This window comes from Neophocaena asiaeorientalis, unplaced genomic scaffold (assembly GCF_003031525.2).
Source record: "Neophocaena asiaeorientalis asiaeorientalis breed wild unplaced genomic scaffold, Neophocaena_asiaeorientalis_V1.1 scaffold756, whole genome shotgun sequence".
NCBI lineage: Eukaryota > Metazoa > Chordata > Mammalia > Artiodactyla > Phocoenidae > Neophocaena > Neophocaena asiaeorientalis.
Window position 1 is genome coordinate 423,470 of NW_020172477.1, and position 21,222 is coordinate 444,691.

A 21,222-nucleotide genomic window follows, 5' to 3' on the forward strand; every position below is an offset into this window, starting at 1 on the left:
GACCCAGGTTTTGGTTTTCTTTTTTTTTTTTTTTTTTTTGTAATCTGTTAGATGAGTCTCATGCAGGCTAAAAAAAATTCTTAATTTTCCACAGAAACCGTATGTATAACTTATAAGGCCAAATACCACCCTGAGTACAAAGTTGATGGCCTAGGCTCATTTCTGTTAGCTGTAGAGTTTGTACTTTCAAATCTGCTATGGCAATGTGTTCTTGTTGACGTGCACAGACAAAATACAAATTCCACGTGTCATGAGGGCCAAGCTGGCCCAGCATTTATATGGCCTGGGATTTTTTTTTTCCGGTATGCGGGCCTCTCACTGTTGTGGCCTCTCCCGTTGCGGAGCACAGGCTCCGGATGCGCAGGCTCAGCGGCCATGGCTCATGGGCCCAGCCGCTCCGTGGCATGTGGGATCTTCCCGGACCGGGGCACGAACCTGTGTCCCCTGCATCGGCCGCTGGACCCCCAACCACTGCGCCACCAGGGAAACCCTGGGATTTTTTTAAATGTCATTCTTGCCTGTTGTCCCTGCCACAAACTGGAGCAGGAATAGCTAATTGGCTGCAGCCTGCACAGGCTGTGAAACTTTAGACCAAATCCCCTCAGCCACAAGCCACCCATTGTCACCTGTCACCAGGTGCAAAGGAAGGGGGGCCTGCCTAACTGGCTCTGCTCTCGTGTTTTATTAGTTGTGCCGTGTTGCAGAGTGGGCAGGGTAAAGATGTGGGTATATCTGACACACATCAATTGCAGTATAGTTTGAATTTTTGCATCAACCCTTCACAGACAGTAGAAAAGCACAAAGTAAATAATCCTAATAATATTTGCCCTGACTAAGCATCACTAAGTGTTCAAACGTTAGGCCACGTGCTTTACAAACATTACCTTCTCCAACCTGCCACACTGTGAAGTAGTTATTACCAAATACTTTATAAAGATGAAGTTCAGAGAGATCAAGTGACTGGCCTGGAGTTTTCCAGGCAGGAAGGACCTGGTTTGAAAGGAGCCCCAAATTAGACACCTTGATTTTGCTTTGGGGTTCATGTGCTCGATTCCCAGAGCAGCGGATGCAAGATGCAGGTCGTGGGTAGTTGAGGGAGAATTTGGTCCCCAGCTTTGCTCTGTAGATTTTATGAAAGAGAGACTAACTCTTCCCGGAAGACATAGCAATGGTGTGATTACAGCAGAACTGAGGTTGTTTCCAGCATTGTTACTATCTGAACAGAACACAGTATTCAGCTTGTCTTGTCCTCTTTTTCCTCACTTACAAAATGAGGACTTTGGCTAGATGGTTTCTAAGGCCTCTGATGCCTCCTCCCTTTCTGTCTCCTTCTAGTTGAGACATCTGAGCTTGGCCCTGACAGTTTCAGGGCAAACCCTCACCAGGGTGGAAGGTCCTCCTGTGATCCTGGACCAGCTGGGCCCAATGCCTGCTGGAAGGTGGGGGAGTTTTCTGTGGCCCCTATTCCGTGGCTCCATCCTGTGGCCCTGGCGTCCTGCTTGTCACCACTGGTCAGTGTGGCTGAGAAGCGGCAGGCCTCTCCCCTGGAGCTACCTGAGTAAGAGCCAGTCCTGCTTTATTCACACACTGTACCTGTAAACTCAGAAGCTCAAGTCCTAGGACATTAAAGCTAAGCTATTTCTGTCAAAATCCTTTTCAAAAAAGCAAGTCGAAACTCAAGGTCTTGTAAAAACCCAAGTTTTGAAAAGTAGTGTCTGATTTGTCACAACATGAAATCATAGCTGGATTCCTATATCTGGAGTTATTCTGGCTCAACAGTCAGAGAGAGAGAGAGAGAGAGAGAGAGAGAGAGAGTGCAAAAAGAACGCATGTGTGCGACCCCGTTAACGAATCCTACCGTGTCTCCTGGCTGTGGACGCATCACGGACACACGATCGTAGCCTTTCCTTAGCAGGACCCACAGGGCATCAAGTTTTCCCTGAAATAAAACAAATGCACCAAGATTACATCTGAAACCAGACCAGGGGCCAGCACCGACAGGCAGAAACTTCCATGCTTCTTAAGTCATGTGAACCACACTTCACCGGCAATGCAGTTGCCATAGGATGTGACTCTGTAGTCCCTAAGTTCAAATGTGGGCCTCAGGAATGGAGGAGGAGGAGAGGCACATCCCAGAGGACCCCGATGCTCGCGCAGGAGACATCTGTGACTTTAGCGCAGCCTCAGATTTGCAGACACGGAGGATTCATTCAGGCTCTCGGCTTTTGCCCTCATCATATTCGCAGGCAACTCCTCACACCGCAAGTCAATCTTTTCGACTTGCACTAAAGTTTTTTCTTCCCACTTAGTGTCCAGAGTTTACAAATGAAACAATGAGGACAGATTCAAGCAGGAAGTGACTAAATAGAAGCATGGACAGGGTGAGACCAATGAAAGGCCCCTGGGGCACAGATCCATTGCTGTCCCTACGATGGGCTCTGGAATCCCAGGCTCGACAGACAAATGACCAAAGATCACGGATCACCACAAATCACAACCCCCTTTGGAGTTGTAGGTGATTGGTTGAGTCTGGAAGGAGTGAGCCTACGAGTGCTAAAGTTTTCACAGTATGTGGCAAAGGCAGTCTAACGTTCTAGTTCCCTAGACATGCTGAGCAGAGGCTGGTTTCTGCCACTGAAAACACTAACAGAAAAAAAAGAGACATTTATTTAGCTTTGCTCTTATTATTATTACTATCTTTTAATTTTTTGGCTGCGTTGGGTCTTCGTTGCTGTGTGCAGGCTTTCTCTAGTTGCCAAGAACGGGGGCTACTCTTCATTGTGGTGCACAGGCTTCTCATTGTGGTGGCTTCTCTTGTTGCAGAGCACGGGCTCTAGGGGTGCAGGCTTCAGTAGTTGTGGCATGTAGGCTCAGTAGTTGTGGCTCGCGGGCTCTAGACCGCAGGCTCAGTAGTTGTGGTGCACGGGCTTAGTTGCTCCACGGCATGTGGGATCTTCCTGGACCAGGGATGAAACCCGTGTCCCCTGCACTGGCAGGCGGATTCTTAACAAATGTGCCACCAGGGAAGTCCCAGCTTTGCTCTTATTATTAACCCTGGTTGGTGACTCCATCAACGGGCAGAAGTCACCTTTATTTTGTCTTATTTCCCTTCATCACTCTTGTGGTGACCAGGACAATCTGCTCCCCTCCACCTCCAAGGATGACATCCTAGTCTCTAGAACCTGTGAATATGTTCCCTTTCATTGCAAAAAGGGCTCTGCAGATGTGATTAAGTTAAGGATCTGGAGGTGGGGACATGATTCTGGATCATCGGGTGGACCCAATCTAACCATATGGGTCTTTAACAGAGGGAGGTAGGAGGGTCAGCGTCAGAGAAGGAGATGGGGCGACAGAAGCAGAGTGAATGTGATCCCATGTGAGAAGGATTCAACCCGTCGTTGTTGGCTTTGGGGAGGAGAGGGGGCCGTAAGCCAATGAGTGTGGGCAGCTTCTGGAATCTGGGTAAGACATGGAGATGGAGTCTCTCCTAGGGCCTCCAGCAGGAATGAAGCCCTGGCTTCACTTGGTTTTAGCCCAGTGTGACCCATTTTGGGCTTCTGACCTCCAGAACTATAAGATAATAAATTTGTGTGGTTTTAAGCCACTAAGTTAGTGGTAATTTGTTATAGCAACAGTATGAAACCAATACAGCCCTTATCACTCCCTGACATAGTCTATTTGCTTAGTGTCTCTCTCTGCCATCTGGAATGTGAACTCCACGAAAGCAGAGGTGCCACTGGTTTCGTTAACTGCTATATGCCCAGCCCTTAGGACAGCTTCTGGTGCTCAGTGAATATTTGTTGGACGAATGAATGCATTCAGTGCTACTAAGTGCTTGGCTGGGTGCTTTTCTATGTGTCTGCTCCTTTCATTCTCTCAGCAATTCCAAAGGGTTATGGAGAGGGAACCAGAGAGATCAACTAACTTGCCCAAAGGCACACAGTGTGTAAACTGGAGAGGTGTGATTGGACCCCACTCCATGTCTGTCTAGTTCCAAAGCTCATAAACTTTCTTTCTTAAAATATATTTTTTAATTGCATTGATTATTTTTTAAATTGAAGTGTAGTTGATTTACAACGTTGTGTTAATTTCTACTGTACAGCAAAGTGATTCAGTTATATATATATATATATACACATATTCTTTTTTTAAAATATCCCTTTCCATTATGGTTTATCACAAGATATTGAATATAGTTCCCTGTGCAAAGCTCGTATACTTTCTCTTATACCAATTGCAGGTTCTTGCCTGTGCAGACCCTTTAGAACAGGGTTTCTAAACTGTGGATTGCGACTCTTCAAGCCCTCATGAAAAAGTTTTGTGTATTAGGACCAGAATTTTTAACAAATAAAATAAAATAGGAAAGAAAATATTTGAGTTAAGGGCAAATGTCCCCCTCTTCTAGTCTCACCCCCCAGGCTGAATGCATGGGTGTGTGTATGAGTGTGTGAAGTGAATGCACACTTTTGCACACATAAGCATATACTGGGCCAACATGTATTTCCTGTTGGGGTCTCAGTCGGGCATGTTTGAAAACACTGATCCGGAAGAGGTCTTTGAAGGATAATGCTGAAAGGCTGAGAGAGTCTAGAAACTTCCAGTTCCTTGCCACAAAGCATTCGTAGTGGCAGCATCCATTTAAGAATGACACCTCGAAGACTTGGTGTTTTGAAATTATCTTCTGGCGGGTTTTATTTAGATACAAAAAATGTGCTTTTGAACCTTTATCAACTCTGTTGCTCGAGTTCTTGTGGATTCAACTTTGTCTTGCTAAGTGTAATGTTTCTCATCTCTCTTGGCCAAGTATTTACAAAAACCTCTAAAAATATTTTGAAATGACTTTAGAATACTGGAAGGACCGCTGCTGGGTTCAGCATGGTTGTCTGCATTAAACCATTTCAAGCATCAGCTAAATGTTCTCCTTTAAGGTTCTTTGGGATAAACATTTATATTTCAGGATATAACCAGGTGGATTTCCTGGAAGAATGCCTCTTTTTCTTTTGCTTTTGCTTTTTTTGGGGGAACTCCGGGTATTTGGCTTCGTAAATCATCCCACCCTCAGTGTTCTGTGCACTGATCACTCAGCTCCTTGACAGATGAGGAGCAATGAGATGGGGCTGAAAGAAAAAGTAGCTGTTGAGGAAGTGTGTTAATTCACTCAGCAGAAATCTAAAGCGCCATGCAGGGCAAAGGGGCAGAAACCACCTAGATGTGTAACACCAGGAGAAAGCGTTGTGTTTCTTTGAGGCAACAGATCATAGAGTGGTATTTCAGCACAAAACGACTGGATTCAGAGTGTTTGTGTTCTGAGGCTTCCCCTCACCAGCTCTGCTGCAGCCTCGGACAAGCTGTTTCATGTCCTTAAGCCTTACCTTACTCATCTTTAAAAAAAAGACATAATAATACTGTCTACCCTATAGATTTGTTAAAAGGCTTACAGCTAGATATTGAAGTAAGATACTCGTCTCATAGAAAGTACTCATTCAGTCTTATCAACGATGGGGTAAAGTCATTAAAATGAAAGACTGGGAGTCTCTGTAGAAAGATGGAAATGAGTGTAATGCGGATGTAAGAATCCAATAATTTGAACTTTACAAGCATGGATCTACCCGTCCTTCATTTGGTGCTCCTACAACTCCATTCCCCCCTTTCCCTCTGGCTTCTGTGACAGTGTTTGATGACCCCAACACTCCACCAAAGCTGCTTCGCTAAGGCTGCCCACAGCATCCCGGCTACCAAATGCCTTGGCCACCTGTGGCCTCATTTTACTTGATTCTTTAGAGCGATCAGAGGCTCTGGGCCTCTCCCTTCCTCACTATCCCTTGGCTTTGCCTTCTCCTTCCTATAACTCTCATGATCCGTTCCAGCCTCTTCTCCTCCTCCCCTCTGCTTACACACGATGTGGTGGTGTCCCCTTGCTGTCCCCCCTCTTCTAGTCTCACCCCCCCAGGCTGAATGCTCACTTTTTTTTTTTTTTTTTTTTTTGCAGTACGCGGGCCTCTCACTGCTGTGGCCTCTCCCGTTGCGGAGCACAGGCTCCGGACGCGCAGGCTCAGCGGCCATGGCTCACGGGCGCAGCCGCTCCGCGGCATGTGGGATCCTCCCGGACCAGGGCACGAACCACAACCTCACAACCACTGCACCACCAGCGAAGCCCTGAATGCTCGCTTTGACTGCTCTCACCGGGTCCCATGGGTCAAACTTCCACCTGTCTGCCCATGGCTCACACATTCTTACTTCAGCTTGGTCCTCTCTTGAGCTCCAGATCCAAATACCCACCGAATCTTAGTTGTAATGTAAGCACATCACAGGTATAAAAAAACCAAACATCACAAACTGAACAATTTTTCCCCAACCTGCTCCGCTTTTTGCATACCCCGCCTTGGTCCACGGCACCACTGACATCCAGATGGACAAGGTGGACACCAGATAATCATTCTCACCTCCCCTCCCTCTGCCACCCCTTCATATCCAACTTCGACCATGTCTCTCGAATGTTCTCTCTGTCACAACCCCCCTGTCTCCACGGCTACTGCCTTGGCCTAGGCCCTCATCATCTGTCACTCATCCTGAGAATAGTTTCCTGATTGGTCTTTTACCTCCAGGCTCCCAGTCCTTTCTACTACCTGATTAGTAACAGATTTCATGGCTAGCTGGAATGGATGCTTTTAATGGATGCTATTAATAAAATAAAATAAACCAAGAGACATCTTATTAGCAGTGTGAATTTAGGCAAGTTACCTAACCTCCCTGTGCCTTGATTTTGCCATCTGTAAAACAGGAGGAGTAGCAGTTTCTAATTTTGAGGGTGGTGGTGAGAAATGAAGGAGTGAGTGCAGGAAAGGCCCTTGGGACTGTGCCCGACTTGTGGTACATGCTTCACCCAGGTTAGCCCTTCATGCAGGTGAGCTGCTATCATGAGTTGTGCTGCCCAAGGGGAGACCAGATAGTTCTGGTTGTACCCTCAGTGTTCTGAGCTCGGAATGTCCCACAAATGAACCCGAAGTCCCCATTCTGTGTGGCACAGAAAATGATCTTGGTTATCTACCCATCCTATACCTCTTTCTACTCCTATGCCAGGTAGCTTTTAATGCAAGAAGAGCTGAAGTAAGCTTTAGAATGAGAGTGTTTATAACCAAGAAGAGGATAAACATAACTCTCAAAAGTCAAACAGAAGTGCACAGCAAAGGCCCCCATGTTTAATTTTCTGAGAGGAGGCAAAAGCCCGTCATTTCAAGACAGTAGCTACTGGGCTTATTAATAACATCCCTTTAGGGCCACAAGAGCCTCAGGGGATTCTTCCAAGAAGTCCCTGGGCTTTACCCACTCCTCCTGGGGGGAGCCTTTTTTTTTTGCGGTACGCGGGCCTCTCACTGCAGTGGCCTCTCCTGCCGCGGAGCACAGGCTCCGGATGCGCAGCCTCAGCGGCCATGGCCCATGGGCCCAGTCGCTCCGCAGCACGTGGGATCCCCCCGGGACCGGGGCACGAACCCGCGTCCTCTGCATTGGCATGCGGACTCCCAACCACTGCGCCACCAGGGAAGCCCCTGGGGGGAGACTTTGAGTTGACTCCACTATTTCTCTCAGATCTGAGTGTCCCGAATGCATGCGTCTCTCTTCAAGGTACGTGTCAAGACACTGGTCCTCACTCCAGAAGAGAAATGCTTCTGTGAAGCTCAAAGATTTCCTACCATCCTGGGAACCCACCACCAGAGTGCATTAGCTGACATTTACATATACCTTTCTTTCATATGAAATTGACACACTTTGACTATAACATGAGAAATGTACCAATTCCAGGCTCCCAAACTCTACCTCAGCCTCAGACAATCAATACTTTTCATACCACAAAGGCTGGCAGACTGGAGGTTCTATGTCAATGCTCGCTTTTGTTTCTTCCTAAACAAGAAGACTGTGCCCAGGGAGGTTTGTGAGGCCCAACACGCAAAGCATCTTGGTGCATGGGCTTTGTGGCTGGGTTTCTTCTTTCTTTCTTTTTTTTGGGGGCTGATGGAGGGCCAGGCAGCAGCTGTGTCTTCTCTTCTGGTTTGTCTGCCTCAGCTGTTTGGAAGTTAGTCAGAGGTTGAGAATTTTGAGGGTAGTTCAACTTAGAGGGCTGTTAGAGACTAACACATTTTTTTACACCTTAAAATATATGGTAAATATTGTGACCCATGCTTCCCTTTAAATGAAATAAATTAATACCTAAGTTGGAAACTTTCCTTACACACACACACACACACACATACACACAATCACACATGGTTACTTTTTTTTCTCTATTTTCTTTTGGTCTCTGTTTAAACAATGGTTGGAACCATTCTAAAAAGTAGCCGGGGAGGGACAAAAAAAGTCTGTTGAACATCAACGGCACATCTGACAGCATTTAAGGCTTCGGTGTGTCTTACTAGGCTACATATAGCTTCATTCAGAACTGTTTCACCACTGAATGCTGCTTGATTACAAGGCTGAGGTGCTTAAGGCCAGGGATGACAGGTTCACCTTAAAGAAAATGAACAGAACACCACCCGCTCCCCGGCACTGCAACAGCACAGGCCAGTCCACCGTGCCAGCCAGGTTCTGGCTCTGGTCCTTCAGCTGTCATTTCTGTCATTGCCAGTCACATGGAGGAGCTACTGGAAAAGGAGAAAACTCATTTCTCTGAAGGCCGCAAGCCTTCCAGCAAACCTGAAAACAGTCCTGGTTTTAATCTTTCTGGTGGTCATACATCTGGGCATTACTTAACTCGCCTAAAACGGTCAGTCCCAATTTAACGAGAAGCACGGGATTGCTGTAAAGCCAGGGGGTGAAAACTGAGCAAAGAAAAAGTCAATATCGGAAAATTTCTTGATCATGAGCCTGGAATGAGGAAAGGGTGAAGTGTGGTCAGTGTGGTCAGTGCCTTAAATTAGCCTGGGCGACGGTGAGGAGCAGCCCATTGCGGACTCTTTCTCTCAGTGAGTTCCTGCGGGATGTGCTTAGGCAATGTGCTTCCCTGCTTCTCTGCTCCTCAAATCTATTTCCTGAAATGCACGAAAAACCGAGTCAAATGCAACCAGTTTAAAGGTGTATATGATTCTGACCACCTTCATTGGGGAACCAGGACTCTTCCCAGTACCTCCTGAAAGTTTTGCGCTGGATGGAGGTGTTCTCCCTGTTTATAGTGGGGCAGGTTATCCTCCATGAGCTGCCTGCCGCTATCCACGCTCTGTGTTTCTCTGCCTTCCTTGCTCCATGCCTTGGAAGCCTGACCTCTACAGATGGCATCATCTAGCTTCCCTTTGGTGTGGCCAACAGGTGGCATCAGAGGGAGACGAGAGTGGACAGATGAATGGATAAAGATGTGGTACATGTATACCATGGAATCTTCCTCAGCCATGAAAAAGAATGAAATAATGCCATTTGCAGCAACATGGATGGACCTAGAGATTATCATACTAAGTGAAGTAAGTCAGACAGAGAAAGACAAATATCATATGATATCGCTTATATGTGGAATCTAAAAAAAAAATGATACAGATGAACTTATTTACAAAACAGAAATAGACCCACAAACATAGACAACGAACTTATGGTTACCAAAGGGGAAAGGTGGAGGGGGGGCAGGGATAAATTCATAGTTTGGGATTAACAGATACTACTATATATAAAATAGATAACCAACAAGGATCTACTGTACAACACAGGGAACTATCCTCAATATTCTGTAATAACCTATAAGGGAAAAGAATCGGAAAAAGAATATATATATGCATAATAGAATCACTTTGCTGTGCAGCAGAAACGGACACAACATTGTAAATCAGCTAAACTTCAATTTAAAAAAGAAGGAGGTAAGAGGGCAAGATGAGGGGCAGGTCGATGCTTACTCCTTCTGCTCCCTCCCTGAGCCCTGGCTTCGTTGGTGGCTGCATTCTTTTTAAAAATTCTTTCTTTCTTTCTTTCTTTCTTTATTTATGCCCTGCCTTCATTGGTGGCTGCATTCTTATTTATTTATTTATTTATTTATCTATTTATTGGCCATGCCCTGCCACTTGCAGGATCTTAGTTCTCTGACCAGGGGTCACACCCGCGCCCCCTGAAGTGGAAGCATGGAGTCCTAACCACTGGACTGCCAGGGAAATCCCTAGACTCAAGTCAGATTGCCTGATTTGAATTCGAGCTGCCATTTGTGTGTCCTCGGGCAAGTGACTGACACCTCTCTATGCTTCAGTTTCTTCATCTGTAAAATGGAGATAATATCTCACAGGGTTGTTGTGAGGATTAAATGACTCAACATGCATAATATGCATGGAGGAGTGGGTGGCTGCATTCTTATAGGGCCAGGGTCTGCAAACATTTTCTGTACAGGGCCAAAGGGTAAATATCTTAGGCTTTGTAGGTCAAGAGGCAAACTCCAGGCTATTATGTAGGTGCTGATATAATCATTTAAAAATACAAAAAGCCATTCTTAACTTGTGGGCCATATAAAAACACGGAACAGGGCAGATTTAGATAGCTGACCCTCTCTGTGGCCACAGCTCCCACTGGGTGGCCTCTTCTCCAGAGCTGCAGCTTTCACTGGTTCCAGTGACACCCTCTCGCCTCCTTGCTCTTCAGGCCTAGGGATGTAACAGCTCTCACTGTTGCTAGTCCCTGGGTGCCTCACCATTGCTATGCAACGAAGAGTAGTCCCCACTCTTAACCCTTCCCTGATCTGTGTGATTTCAACCCTCTTGAGGGTGCCTTCTGTTTCCTGCCAGAGCTGTGACAAATCTGGTGAGAGCGTTCAGGAAAGGGAAGCAGAGTTTATGGCACAGCATGAGGCTGAATGTTTTGCCCAAGGCCTAGTGAATGTGTATAGACATTGTGGCTAGAATGTGGCTCATCGTGGACCATGCATTGGGTTAAACAGTGTGAAGGCTGAAGTTCTGGTAGCAAGTCCGTTCTTTTTCTGGACAAACAGTGTACATTATGACTTTTGAATTCCTTTCTGTGCTTCTACTCTCAAACTTCCTTGTTCTCACCCTTCCCTCGCCCACCTGTCCAGATACACATAAGAGGACCTCTTTTGCTCTCCTTTCCTCAAAGATATGGCAAGAAGAATGTCACCTTCTTTGCATTGAGAGTACCTAAGTGATTTGTGTGGGTCACAGGAGAAAGTCTATCTGGCTTAATGCTCTGGGAGTTGTTTCATAATTATGTCCCACGTGTCTCTTTAACAAGAGATGGTGGAATTCCTACTCCGTGCCAGGTACACTGCTGTTTATGGGTGATTCAAAGATGAGTTAAGCATAATTGGTGCCTCCGGGGGGTCAAATCTGGTGAGGGAAGACTCATAAACAGGAGCAGTTACACAAAAGAGCTATGGTACAATAGTTTGCTAAGTAAGCCTCGGTGTGAGCTGCCCCAGCAGCAGGAGGACCATTCACACTTCTTCCTGTCCTAACAAGGGAGTCCTACTGACGCTTAGCAAGCCCACCAGCATCACAGGTTTTTGCCCTCTGGCTTTTCTGGTGATTCTTTGACACTCAGTTTTCCAACCACTTAACATTAATCCAGCAGCTCTGTTTGTGGGAACCATAGGCCCGTGTGAAAACTAACAAGGTCTCCTGGCTGAGACTCCCGACGAATCTCTGAGGCGTGACTGTGGCCGCTTTGCCATGCACCACAGTTCCCGCCCTCAAGGAGCTTCCTCTGGAAGGCTGGCTGGAACCTTGGGTGACAACTGATTAACTGGGCTTGCTAAAACCCAGGTCACTGGGCCCAACCCCCAAAGTTGCCTATTTGGTAGATCTCGGTTGGGGCCTGAGAATGTTCATTTCTAACGAGTTCCTGGGGGATGCTGATGCTGCTGGTCCAGGCACCACACTTTGAGAACCAGCACACACACACACACACACACACACACACAGACACACACACAACACGCACACACACACAGACACACACAGAGACACAACACAGACACACACACACAGACACACACACATAACATGCACACACAGACACAACACACACAGACACACACAGACACACACACACAGAGACACAGACACACACACAGATACACACACACAGACACACACAGACACAGACACAACACAGAGACACACACAACATGCACACACACACAGACACACACAGACACAACACAGACAGACACACACACACACACACACACACAGACACAGACACACACATAACACGCACACACACACAGACATACACATAATATGCACACACACACATACACACACAGACACAACACAAACACACAGACACACACAGACACACACACACAGAGACACAGACACAAACACACACAACACAAACACACACAAACACACAACACACACACAAACACACACATAACACGCACACACACAGACACAGATACGCACACACAGAGACAGACACAGACACACACACAGACACAGAGACACAGAGACACACGCACAGACACACACACAAACACACAGACACAACACAGACACACACACAGACACAGACACACACATAACACGCACACACACACAGACACAGAGACACACACACAAACACACACAGACACAGAGACACACGCACAGACACACACAGACACAGAGACACACGCACAGACACACACACACACAGACACAACACACACACACACAGACACACAACACAAACACGCACACACACACATAACACGCACACACACAGACACAGAGACACACACACAGACACAGAGACACACGCACACAGACACACAAACACACACACAGAGACACACACAGACACAGACAAACACAAAAATACAGACACAGACACACACACACATAACACGCACAGAGACACACACAGACACACACACAGACACACAGAGAAAGTCTATCTGGCTTAATGCTCTGGGAGTTGTTTCATAATTATGTCCCACGTGTCTCTTTAACAAGAGATGGTGGAATTCCTACTCCGTGCCAGGTACACTGCTGTTTATGGGTGATTCAAAGATGAGTTAAGCATAATTGGTGCCTCCGGGGGGTCAAATCTGGTGAGGGAAGACTCATAAACAGGAGCAGTTACACAAAAGAGCTATGGTACAATAGTTTGCTAAGTAAGCCTCGGTGTGAGCTGCCCCAGCAGCAGGAGGACCATTCACACTTCTTCCTGTCCTAACAAGGGAGTCCTACTGACGCTTAGCAAGCCCACCAGCATCACAGGTTTTTGCCCTCTGGCTTTTCTGGTGATTCTTTGACACTCAGTTTTCCAACCACTTAACATTAATCCAGCAGCTCTGTTTGTGGGAACCATAGGCCCGTGTGAAAACTAACAAGGTCTCCTGGCTGAGACTCCCGACGAATCTCTGAGGCGTGACTGTGGCCGCTTTGCCATGCACCACAGTTCCCGCCCTCAAGGAGCTTCCTCTGGAAGGCTGGCTGGAACCTTGGGTGACAACTGATTAACTGCGCTTGCTAAAACCCAGGTCACTGGGCCCAACCCCCAAAGTTGCCTATTTGGTAGATCTCGGTTGGGGCCTGAGAATGTTCATTTCTAACGAGTTCCTGGGGGATGCTGATGCTGCTGGTCCAGGCACCACACTTTGAGAACCAGCACACACACACACACACACACACACACACAGACACACACACAACACGCACACACACACAGACACACACAGAGACACAACACAGACACACACACACAGACACACACACATAACATGCACACACAGACACAACACACACAGACACACACAGACACACACACACAGAGACACAGACACACACACAGATACACACACACAGACACACACAGACACAGACACAACACAGAGACACACACAACATGCACACACACACAGACACACACAGACACAACACAGACAGACACAGACACACACACACACAGACACACAGACACAGACACACACATAACATGCACACACACACAGACACACACATAATATGCACACACACACATACACACACAGACACAACACAAACACACAGACACACACAGACACACACACACAGAGACACAGACACAAACACACACAACACAAACACACACAAACACACAACACACACACAAACACACACATAACACGCACACACACAGACACAGATACGCACACACAGAGACAGACACAGACACACACACAGACACAGAGACACAGAGACACACGCACAGACACACACACACAAAAACACACACACAGACACACACAGAGACACACACACAGATGCACATGCACAGACACACAGACACCACACACAAACACACACACAGACACAGAGACACACACACACAGACACACAAACACACACACAGAGACACACACAGACACAGACAAACAAAAATACAGACACAGACACACACACACATAACACGCACAGAGACACACACAGACACACACAGACACACACCACAAACACACACACATAACACGCACACACACAGACACACACACAACACGCACACAGACACACAACACAAACACACATAACGCACACACACACAGACACAACACGCACAAACACACACATAACATGCACACACAAACACACATGCACAAACACACAACCCAAACACACACAACACACACACACACACAAACACACACACACACACACACACACAATGACCAAGGCTGAAGAGCAGGGGCTGTGGAGGGAGCGATAACTGGGGCAAGGGCAACAGAGGGGTCTCACTTAGGGAGTTTGGATGAGAAATTTGAAAAGGGAGGCGTTGGGGAAAAATGGAGTTTCACCCGATGAGAAAAAGTGGGCAGGTTGTGAAGGCCAGAGAGCCTTTGAAAGCCTATCGTGAGACTGAATCATTAGGTTTGAGACATCAGGCCTGGGAATTTGTATTTTTAAAGCTCTTCCAGGTGATTCTGATTCTCAGCCAAGTTTGAGACCCTCTATATGCTCACCAGGCAGCAATACCTGGCACAGAGTGTAGGTGCACAACGAATAACTGAACTGGATCTAATTCCAAGTGTGTGTTGGGAGTGTTTTGAGATTTCTAAATCTAGTTGTCCATATCCTCATTTATTTCGTAAAACTCAGTCCTAAACCACTAGTTAACAGACGAATAACATGCTCTCAAGCAGAAATTCTTCAAATAGAATGAATGTTCTCTCAACATCCAAGATTACAGAGATGAAAACCCGGCTCTTACCAAATATGTTGTATTAGTCATGAGGTACAGATTCCTGAAAACAACACAATAGAAAATCCCCTTTCGTCTTCGTCTCTGAGATTCTACTTGGCTCCTTCCTGTCTGCACATGTATGCACGCCACTGCATGTTCCACATTAGAAAATAATTAGAAGCAAACAGCTGTTAGTCAAGCAAGCCACATTTTGCCTACATTTTTCCAGAGTTCAACCCATTGCCCTGGGGGAAGGGGTGGCTTATCTAAAGGACCTCACCAGTTAAACACGTCAAACCAAAATGGAAATGCACCGTGATTAGTCTGAGCGTGAGGTGGGTCTGCGGAGCAGAGGCAACTACTGAGAAAGTTTCCCTCCACTGTTTAAAATGGTTATTTCTTTTGATTTCATGGCAGAAAGTCTGCTCTAAAATTAGCAAATATCTCAGCGGATGATGAGTGTTTTTTTTGTTGTCACTGGAAGAAGGGTAAAGCTGCGTGTGTGTGTGTGTGTGTGTGTGTGTGTGTGTATGGGGTGGTGATGAGAGCTGGTTCTTATATTGAATCTTTTGCTGAGTCCTTGGACTTGGCATAGTTCTGTCTGCAGCACAGAACTGGAGGCCGTAGACCTGAGATGGAGCCTTGGGTTCCAGACCTGGGCAGAGCAAGCACTCTACCATCTCAGTTTTCCATGGCAGGAAACGAGGGAATGGGGACAGATTATGTCAGTCTTTTTAGCTATGATTTCCTAGTGCTCTCTGATAACTGGCTTAGTGTAGATGCTTATGGGCAAGACCACAGAGCAAGGGTGTTGGATGAATCACATGAATTCAAAGATACCTGCACCCAAGAGGAAGAGAAAAGAGGACTTTAGGAAGTATTAACTGCCTCCTATGACTTAAATTTTCCAATAAGTCATAGAGGGTTTTAGTTGAGCTCTGGAGCTGTGAGGGGCGGGGTGGGGCGGGGAAGAGAGATGCTGGAGAAATAAGGCATTTTGCTCACAACCAGGAAGAGTGAGTATCAGATCTATGGCCAACACAGTCCACTAGCGTGTCCTGATACACCAGCACCTGGCTTGAATAAAGGGAGATGGGCTTATGTTATGGCAAGAGGAACAGAGATTAGGCATTAAGGAGAATCCTGCCATTGTTGTTAGACTATGGAATTTCCTACCAGTGAAGTTACTAGATGTTACTGTAATTTATAATGATCCTCTGGGGTTACTGCCCAAGTCACTTTCTCCTAGCCCACTCTCATTCCACCACTTTGCCATGGTGATTTAAAAAAGCCCAGCTCCCATTCCTGGGCGTATATCCAGAAAAGACAAAAATATAACATGCACCCCAATGTTCATAGCAGCACTATTTACAATAGCCAAGACATGGAAGCAACCTAAATGTCCATCAACAGATGAATGGATAAAGAAGATGTGGTATACATATACAATGGAATATTACTCAGCTGTAAAAAAGAATGAAATAATACCATTTGCAGCAACATGGATGGACTTAGAGATTGTCATACTAAGTGAAGTAAGTCAGACAGAGAAAGACAAATGCCATATGCTATCACTTATATGTTGAATCTAAAAAAATTATACAAATGAGCTTATTTATAAAACAGAAACAGACTCACAGACATAGAAAACAAACTTATGGTTACCAAAAGGGAAAGGAGGCAGGGAGGGATAAATTAGGAATTTTAGATTAACAGATACAAACTACTATATATAAAATAGATAACCAACAAGGACCTACTGTATAGCACAGGGAACTACACTCAATATTTTGTAACAACCTATAATGGAAAAGAATCTGAAAAAGAGTATATATATACGTGAAACTGAATCACTGTGCTGTACACCTGAAACTAATAAAACATTGTAAATCAACTCTACTTCCATTAAAAAAGCCCAGCTCTCACCTTGATATTGTGGAAGTTGAGAAAGTACACATTTATACTTTCAAGTCCATGATTTTAGAAATTTGTTTCTTTGTGATAAGCTGGATTTTGGTTTGATATTTTATCATACCAAAAGATTCTGATTCTTACTATGTAAGTGTTTTAGGAGGAGTGAGGATGGGTTTTTGAGGATGGGTTTTTGAGTAGAAAGAGGCACACCTTGATCGGAGAATACCACTTCCGGGGGGACGAGGGCCTGCGCATGTTGTTGTTGAGATTTCGGGGTTCCGGGAATTCGTACTCCTGCTCTGGCATCTTGACTCTTGCATTCTTTGCCTTCTCCAACTTAGCACCTTCTTCTGTGGAGCCCTTTTCTCCCCAACGAACCTAAAATAAATAACATACAAAAAAAACCAAAATGACAAAATCTGATGGCTCTGGAGAACGAGAATCACAAATAACTGTATGATGTGCTACCCAGTCCTCATTTCCTTTGGGTTTTGAGGGTCAGGGAAGAGCGGTGGTATGGAAAAAGGGAAAGGGGGAGGGCTAAAGGCGCAGAGAAAGGCAGCGAGGGGCATGGATATTTGGGGGAGGAACTGTCCAGGCTGTGGGGACAGTACGTGCAAAGGCATTGTGGGCCCAGGCGAGAACTTTGGATTTTATTCCAGTGAGAGAAGAAACCACTGTGGGTGGGGTTGAGCCAATGCGCGAATCGCTCTGACTCACAGTGGGCAAGATATAGGAGTGCACAGGTAAAAGGCTGTACCCGCCATCTCTCCATCTGATGCCTCACAGTTCACGTCCTCATTAGACCTCAGGTGTGAGTTTTCACCAATTTGCTTTGCTTTTCCGTCCCTGAGTAGTCAGCACATAGATATGAGTACATGAAGCTGTCCTCTTACCTCCATTCTTTTAATGCCTCCAACGCCTCGCCCACCATAATAAGAGGCATCTACCGTAGGCCACTTTTTCTTAGGCAGACCATCGTCATCTTCTTCCTGCAGAGAGATTGTGACACGTGAAGGAAGCAAAGCACCATTGCTGTATGTATGTGTCCACTGTCGCAAAGCGGATAGGGGTAGACTGCCTGGGTTAAATCCCAGTGCTACCGCTTCCTGGGGCCCTGGGAAGTCACTTAACCTACCTGAGCTTATTTTTCTTACCTGTAAAGTGGGAATAAAGAGCAGCACGACATGGTTAGACCGTGGTGTATTCTTGGGACCTGTTCTCTTCTGCATCTCTACTCCTTTATAGGGTATCTCATCTAATCCCATCTACACGTTAATGACCTGTCAATGTACATCTTCATCCCTGACTCCTCTGAACTCCGCTGACACGGACATCTCCTCCTGGGGGACTAATCAACATCTCAACCATACCGCATCCCAGACGTAGACAATGGACTTCAGGACACGGGGAGTGGGGAGGGGAAGCTGGGACAAAGTGAGAGAGTAGCACTGACATATACACACTACTAAATGTGAAACATTGTGTATATGTGCCACATCTTCTTTATCCATTCATCCGATGATGGACACTTAGGTTGTGGCACATATATACAATGGAATATTACTCAGCCATAAAAAGAAACGAAATTGAGCTATTCGTAAAGAGGTGGATAGACCTAGAGTCTGTCATACAGAGTGAAGTAAGTCAGAAAGAGAAAGACAAATACCATATGCTAACACATATATATGGAATTTAAGAAAAGAAAATGTCATGAAGAACCTAGGGGTAAGATAGGGATAAAGACACAGACCTACTAGAGAATGGACTTGAGGATATGGGGAGGGGGAAGGGTAAGCTGTGACAAAGCGAGAGAGAGGCATGGACATATATACACTACCAAACGTAAAATAGATAGCTAGTGGGAAGCAGCCGCATAGCACAGGGAGATCATCTCGGTGCTTTGTTACCACCTGGAGGGGTGGGATAGGGAGGTTGGGAGGGAGACGCAAGAGGGAGGAGATATGGGGATATATGTATACGTATAGCTGATTCACTTTGTTATACAGCAGAAACTAACACACCATTGTAAAGCAATTATACTCCAATAAAGAGGTTAAAACAAAACAAAGCAATACCGAGCCAGAAAGAAGTCCCGATTTCCCCACCTCAGACCTGCTCCTCCCACAGTCTTCCCCCCTGCCTAGGAGTCACTCTTGAATTCTCTCTCCCCCACTGCCCCTCTCCCACCCCATCTCAATTTCCCAGCGAGCTCTGTTGACCCTACTTCTAAAAGATTCCAAACGTGTGACTTCTCCAACTGTACCTCCATCACCACCTCCACCACCTTGGTCTCAAGGCCCCATAAGCTTTCTCTTAGATACTGAGGTAGTCTCCTAACTGACCTTCCTGCTGCCCTCTTACCTACGATCCATACTCCACAAAGCAGCAGAATAAATTCCAAACCCCGACTCTGCCCTGCGAGCTCTGGCCTCTGCTCACCTCTCCAGCCTTCTTCCTTACCACGCTCCCCTTCTCTCTGGCCCTCAAATATTCTGCGTGCATTCCTGTCTCGGGGACTGTGCACATTCCCTTGTCCAGGAATGGCTTTTCCCCTGGTCTTTTCATGGTTGCATCTCTCTTATCACTCCACAGAGAGGCCTTCCCTGGACATCCTTCTCAAGTAGTCCCACTCCCTTCGTCCCATCAATCTGTTTTATTTTTATCTCTTACCATGGCTTGCTATTTATTTATTGTCTGTCTCTGCACACCGGGATGTAAGTTCCAAGGAAACTTCTGGTTATTTGTCGTATTTACTATTCTCAGCTTTTAGAACAGCATCTAGTATGTGGTAGATGCCCAAGAAGTATCTGCTGATGATATTTTTCAAAATGAAGGAGCTTGTAAGTTTATGGATGGAAAAGGGAAGGATAATCAGCAAGACCGTTCCTCATCTTGGCACTGTGATTATTCCTGTTGTGGGGAGAAAAACTCACCATCTACGGTCCTGGATGGGCTATAAGGTGGTGGTGTAATTTCCCTCCTGGGTAGGGAAAGGAAGCTAAAAAAGGGGTCAGCAAAGCAGCCGGATGAGCTCAGAACAAGCGGGCCCCCTACGGACTTGTGTTGGAGGCATCTGTGGAGGCGGTAGAGTCCCATGTGGGGCCGTCACTGTATGATAAGGGGCATCCCATGCATGGGGCAGGGTATAAAGCACGGGTCGGCAGAAGAGAGATCAGAGCCGGAGGTGACAAAGCAAAACAGTAACACGTAACACATTAAGACTCCCAGGGTGACCTGCTGTGCTTGCAATAGGCAGGCTTCTTTTTAAAAATTCAAAAAAAAACATGAATACATAATGATCACCGCTGACCAGAGGACTTGCGACATTCTGGCAGGTGAGCAGAATGGGTCAGTCTCTCTCTGTGTCTCTCTCTCTCTTCAACGTATATGTCCTTGGACATGGGACTGTGTGCCCTGAAGGCGCAGTGGATTCTGTTGACCCTTATATTTTAAATCTTGCACAGAGCCTGGTGTACAGTAGGTGCTCAATATTTGCAAGTATTGAATCCACGATAACCACAGCTGGATTTATGTACCCTTTACCGTGTATGTGCCGGTCCCTCTTCTGGGCGCTAGACATGTATCAATATTAAACCAGTTAGCTCATCTTTAACCTTTCAAACCTACATGTTGTCAGATAAATTTAATGGGTAAGACAAAGCTCTTAAGATGTATTTGGATCCCTTACAATAGAGATCTGATAATCAAGGGACTGGGAAGAAAAGGCCCAACAGACAAGAAATTGTCTCAAAGGTTTTATCCCGTTTTCATATTTCTAATAAAATTTGGTTTCCAGAGATGAAAAATAAAATAAAATAAAATAAACCAGTTAGCTCACAAATAGCCACTGAGGTAGTTGGTGCTATTACACCCATTTTACAGAGAAGGAATAGAGAGATTAAGTGACTGAGTCACCAGCTTGAATGCGGTGGAGATGGATTTGAGCCCAGGCAGCCATACTCTTGTTTGATTGTTTCTCAGTGTTGACAAAATTCAAGGTTTTGCCCTTTTTTTGTTTTGCTTTTCCAACCATTTGATGCTTTCAAATAAATGCTAGTTTTCTACTTCTCAACCCTTGTAGCTGCTAATTTTGAAGACTTCTGACTATAAAACATGGCAAAATAATAAATAAAAACAAGCAAAAGCAAAAAAAAAAAAAAAAAAAACCCAAGCAGGGAAAAACAA

The 21,222-nt window shown here is 45.8% G+C and overlaps 1 protein-coding gene across 1 annotated transcript in view; it reads right to left on the reverse strand.

Moving 5' to 3' along the window:
• Positions 1-21,222, reverse strand: part of ANTXR1 (ANTXR cell adhesion molecule 1) — a 238,563-nt gene that overhangs the window by 49,680 nt on the left and 167,661 nt on the right. Inside the window, exons 14-16 of the mRNA XM_024738187.1 lie at positions 17,931-18,026; positions 17,245-17,412; positions 1,859-1,939 (exon numbers count right to left, since the gene is read on the reverse strand). Coding sequence (XP_024593955.1) covers positions 1,859-1,939; positions 17,245-17,412; positions 17,931-18,026 — 345 coding nt within the window. The remainder of the gene's footprint in view (positions 1-1,858; positions 1,940-17,244; positions 17,413-17,930; positions 18,027-21,222) is intronic.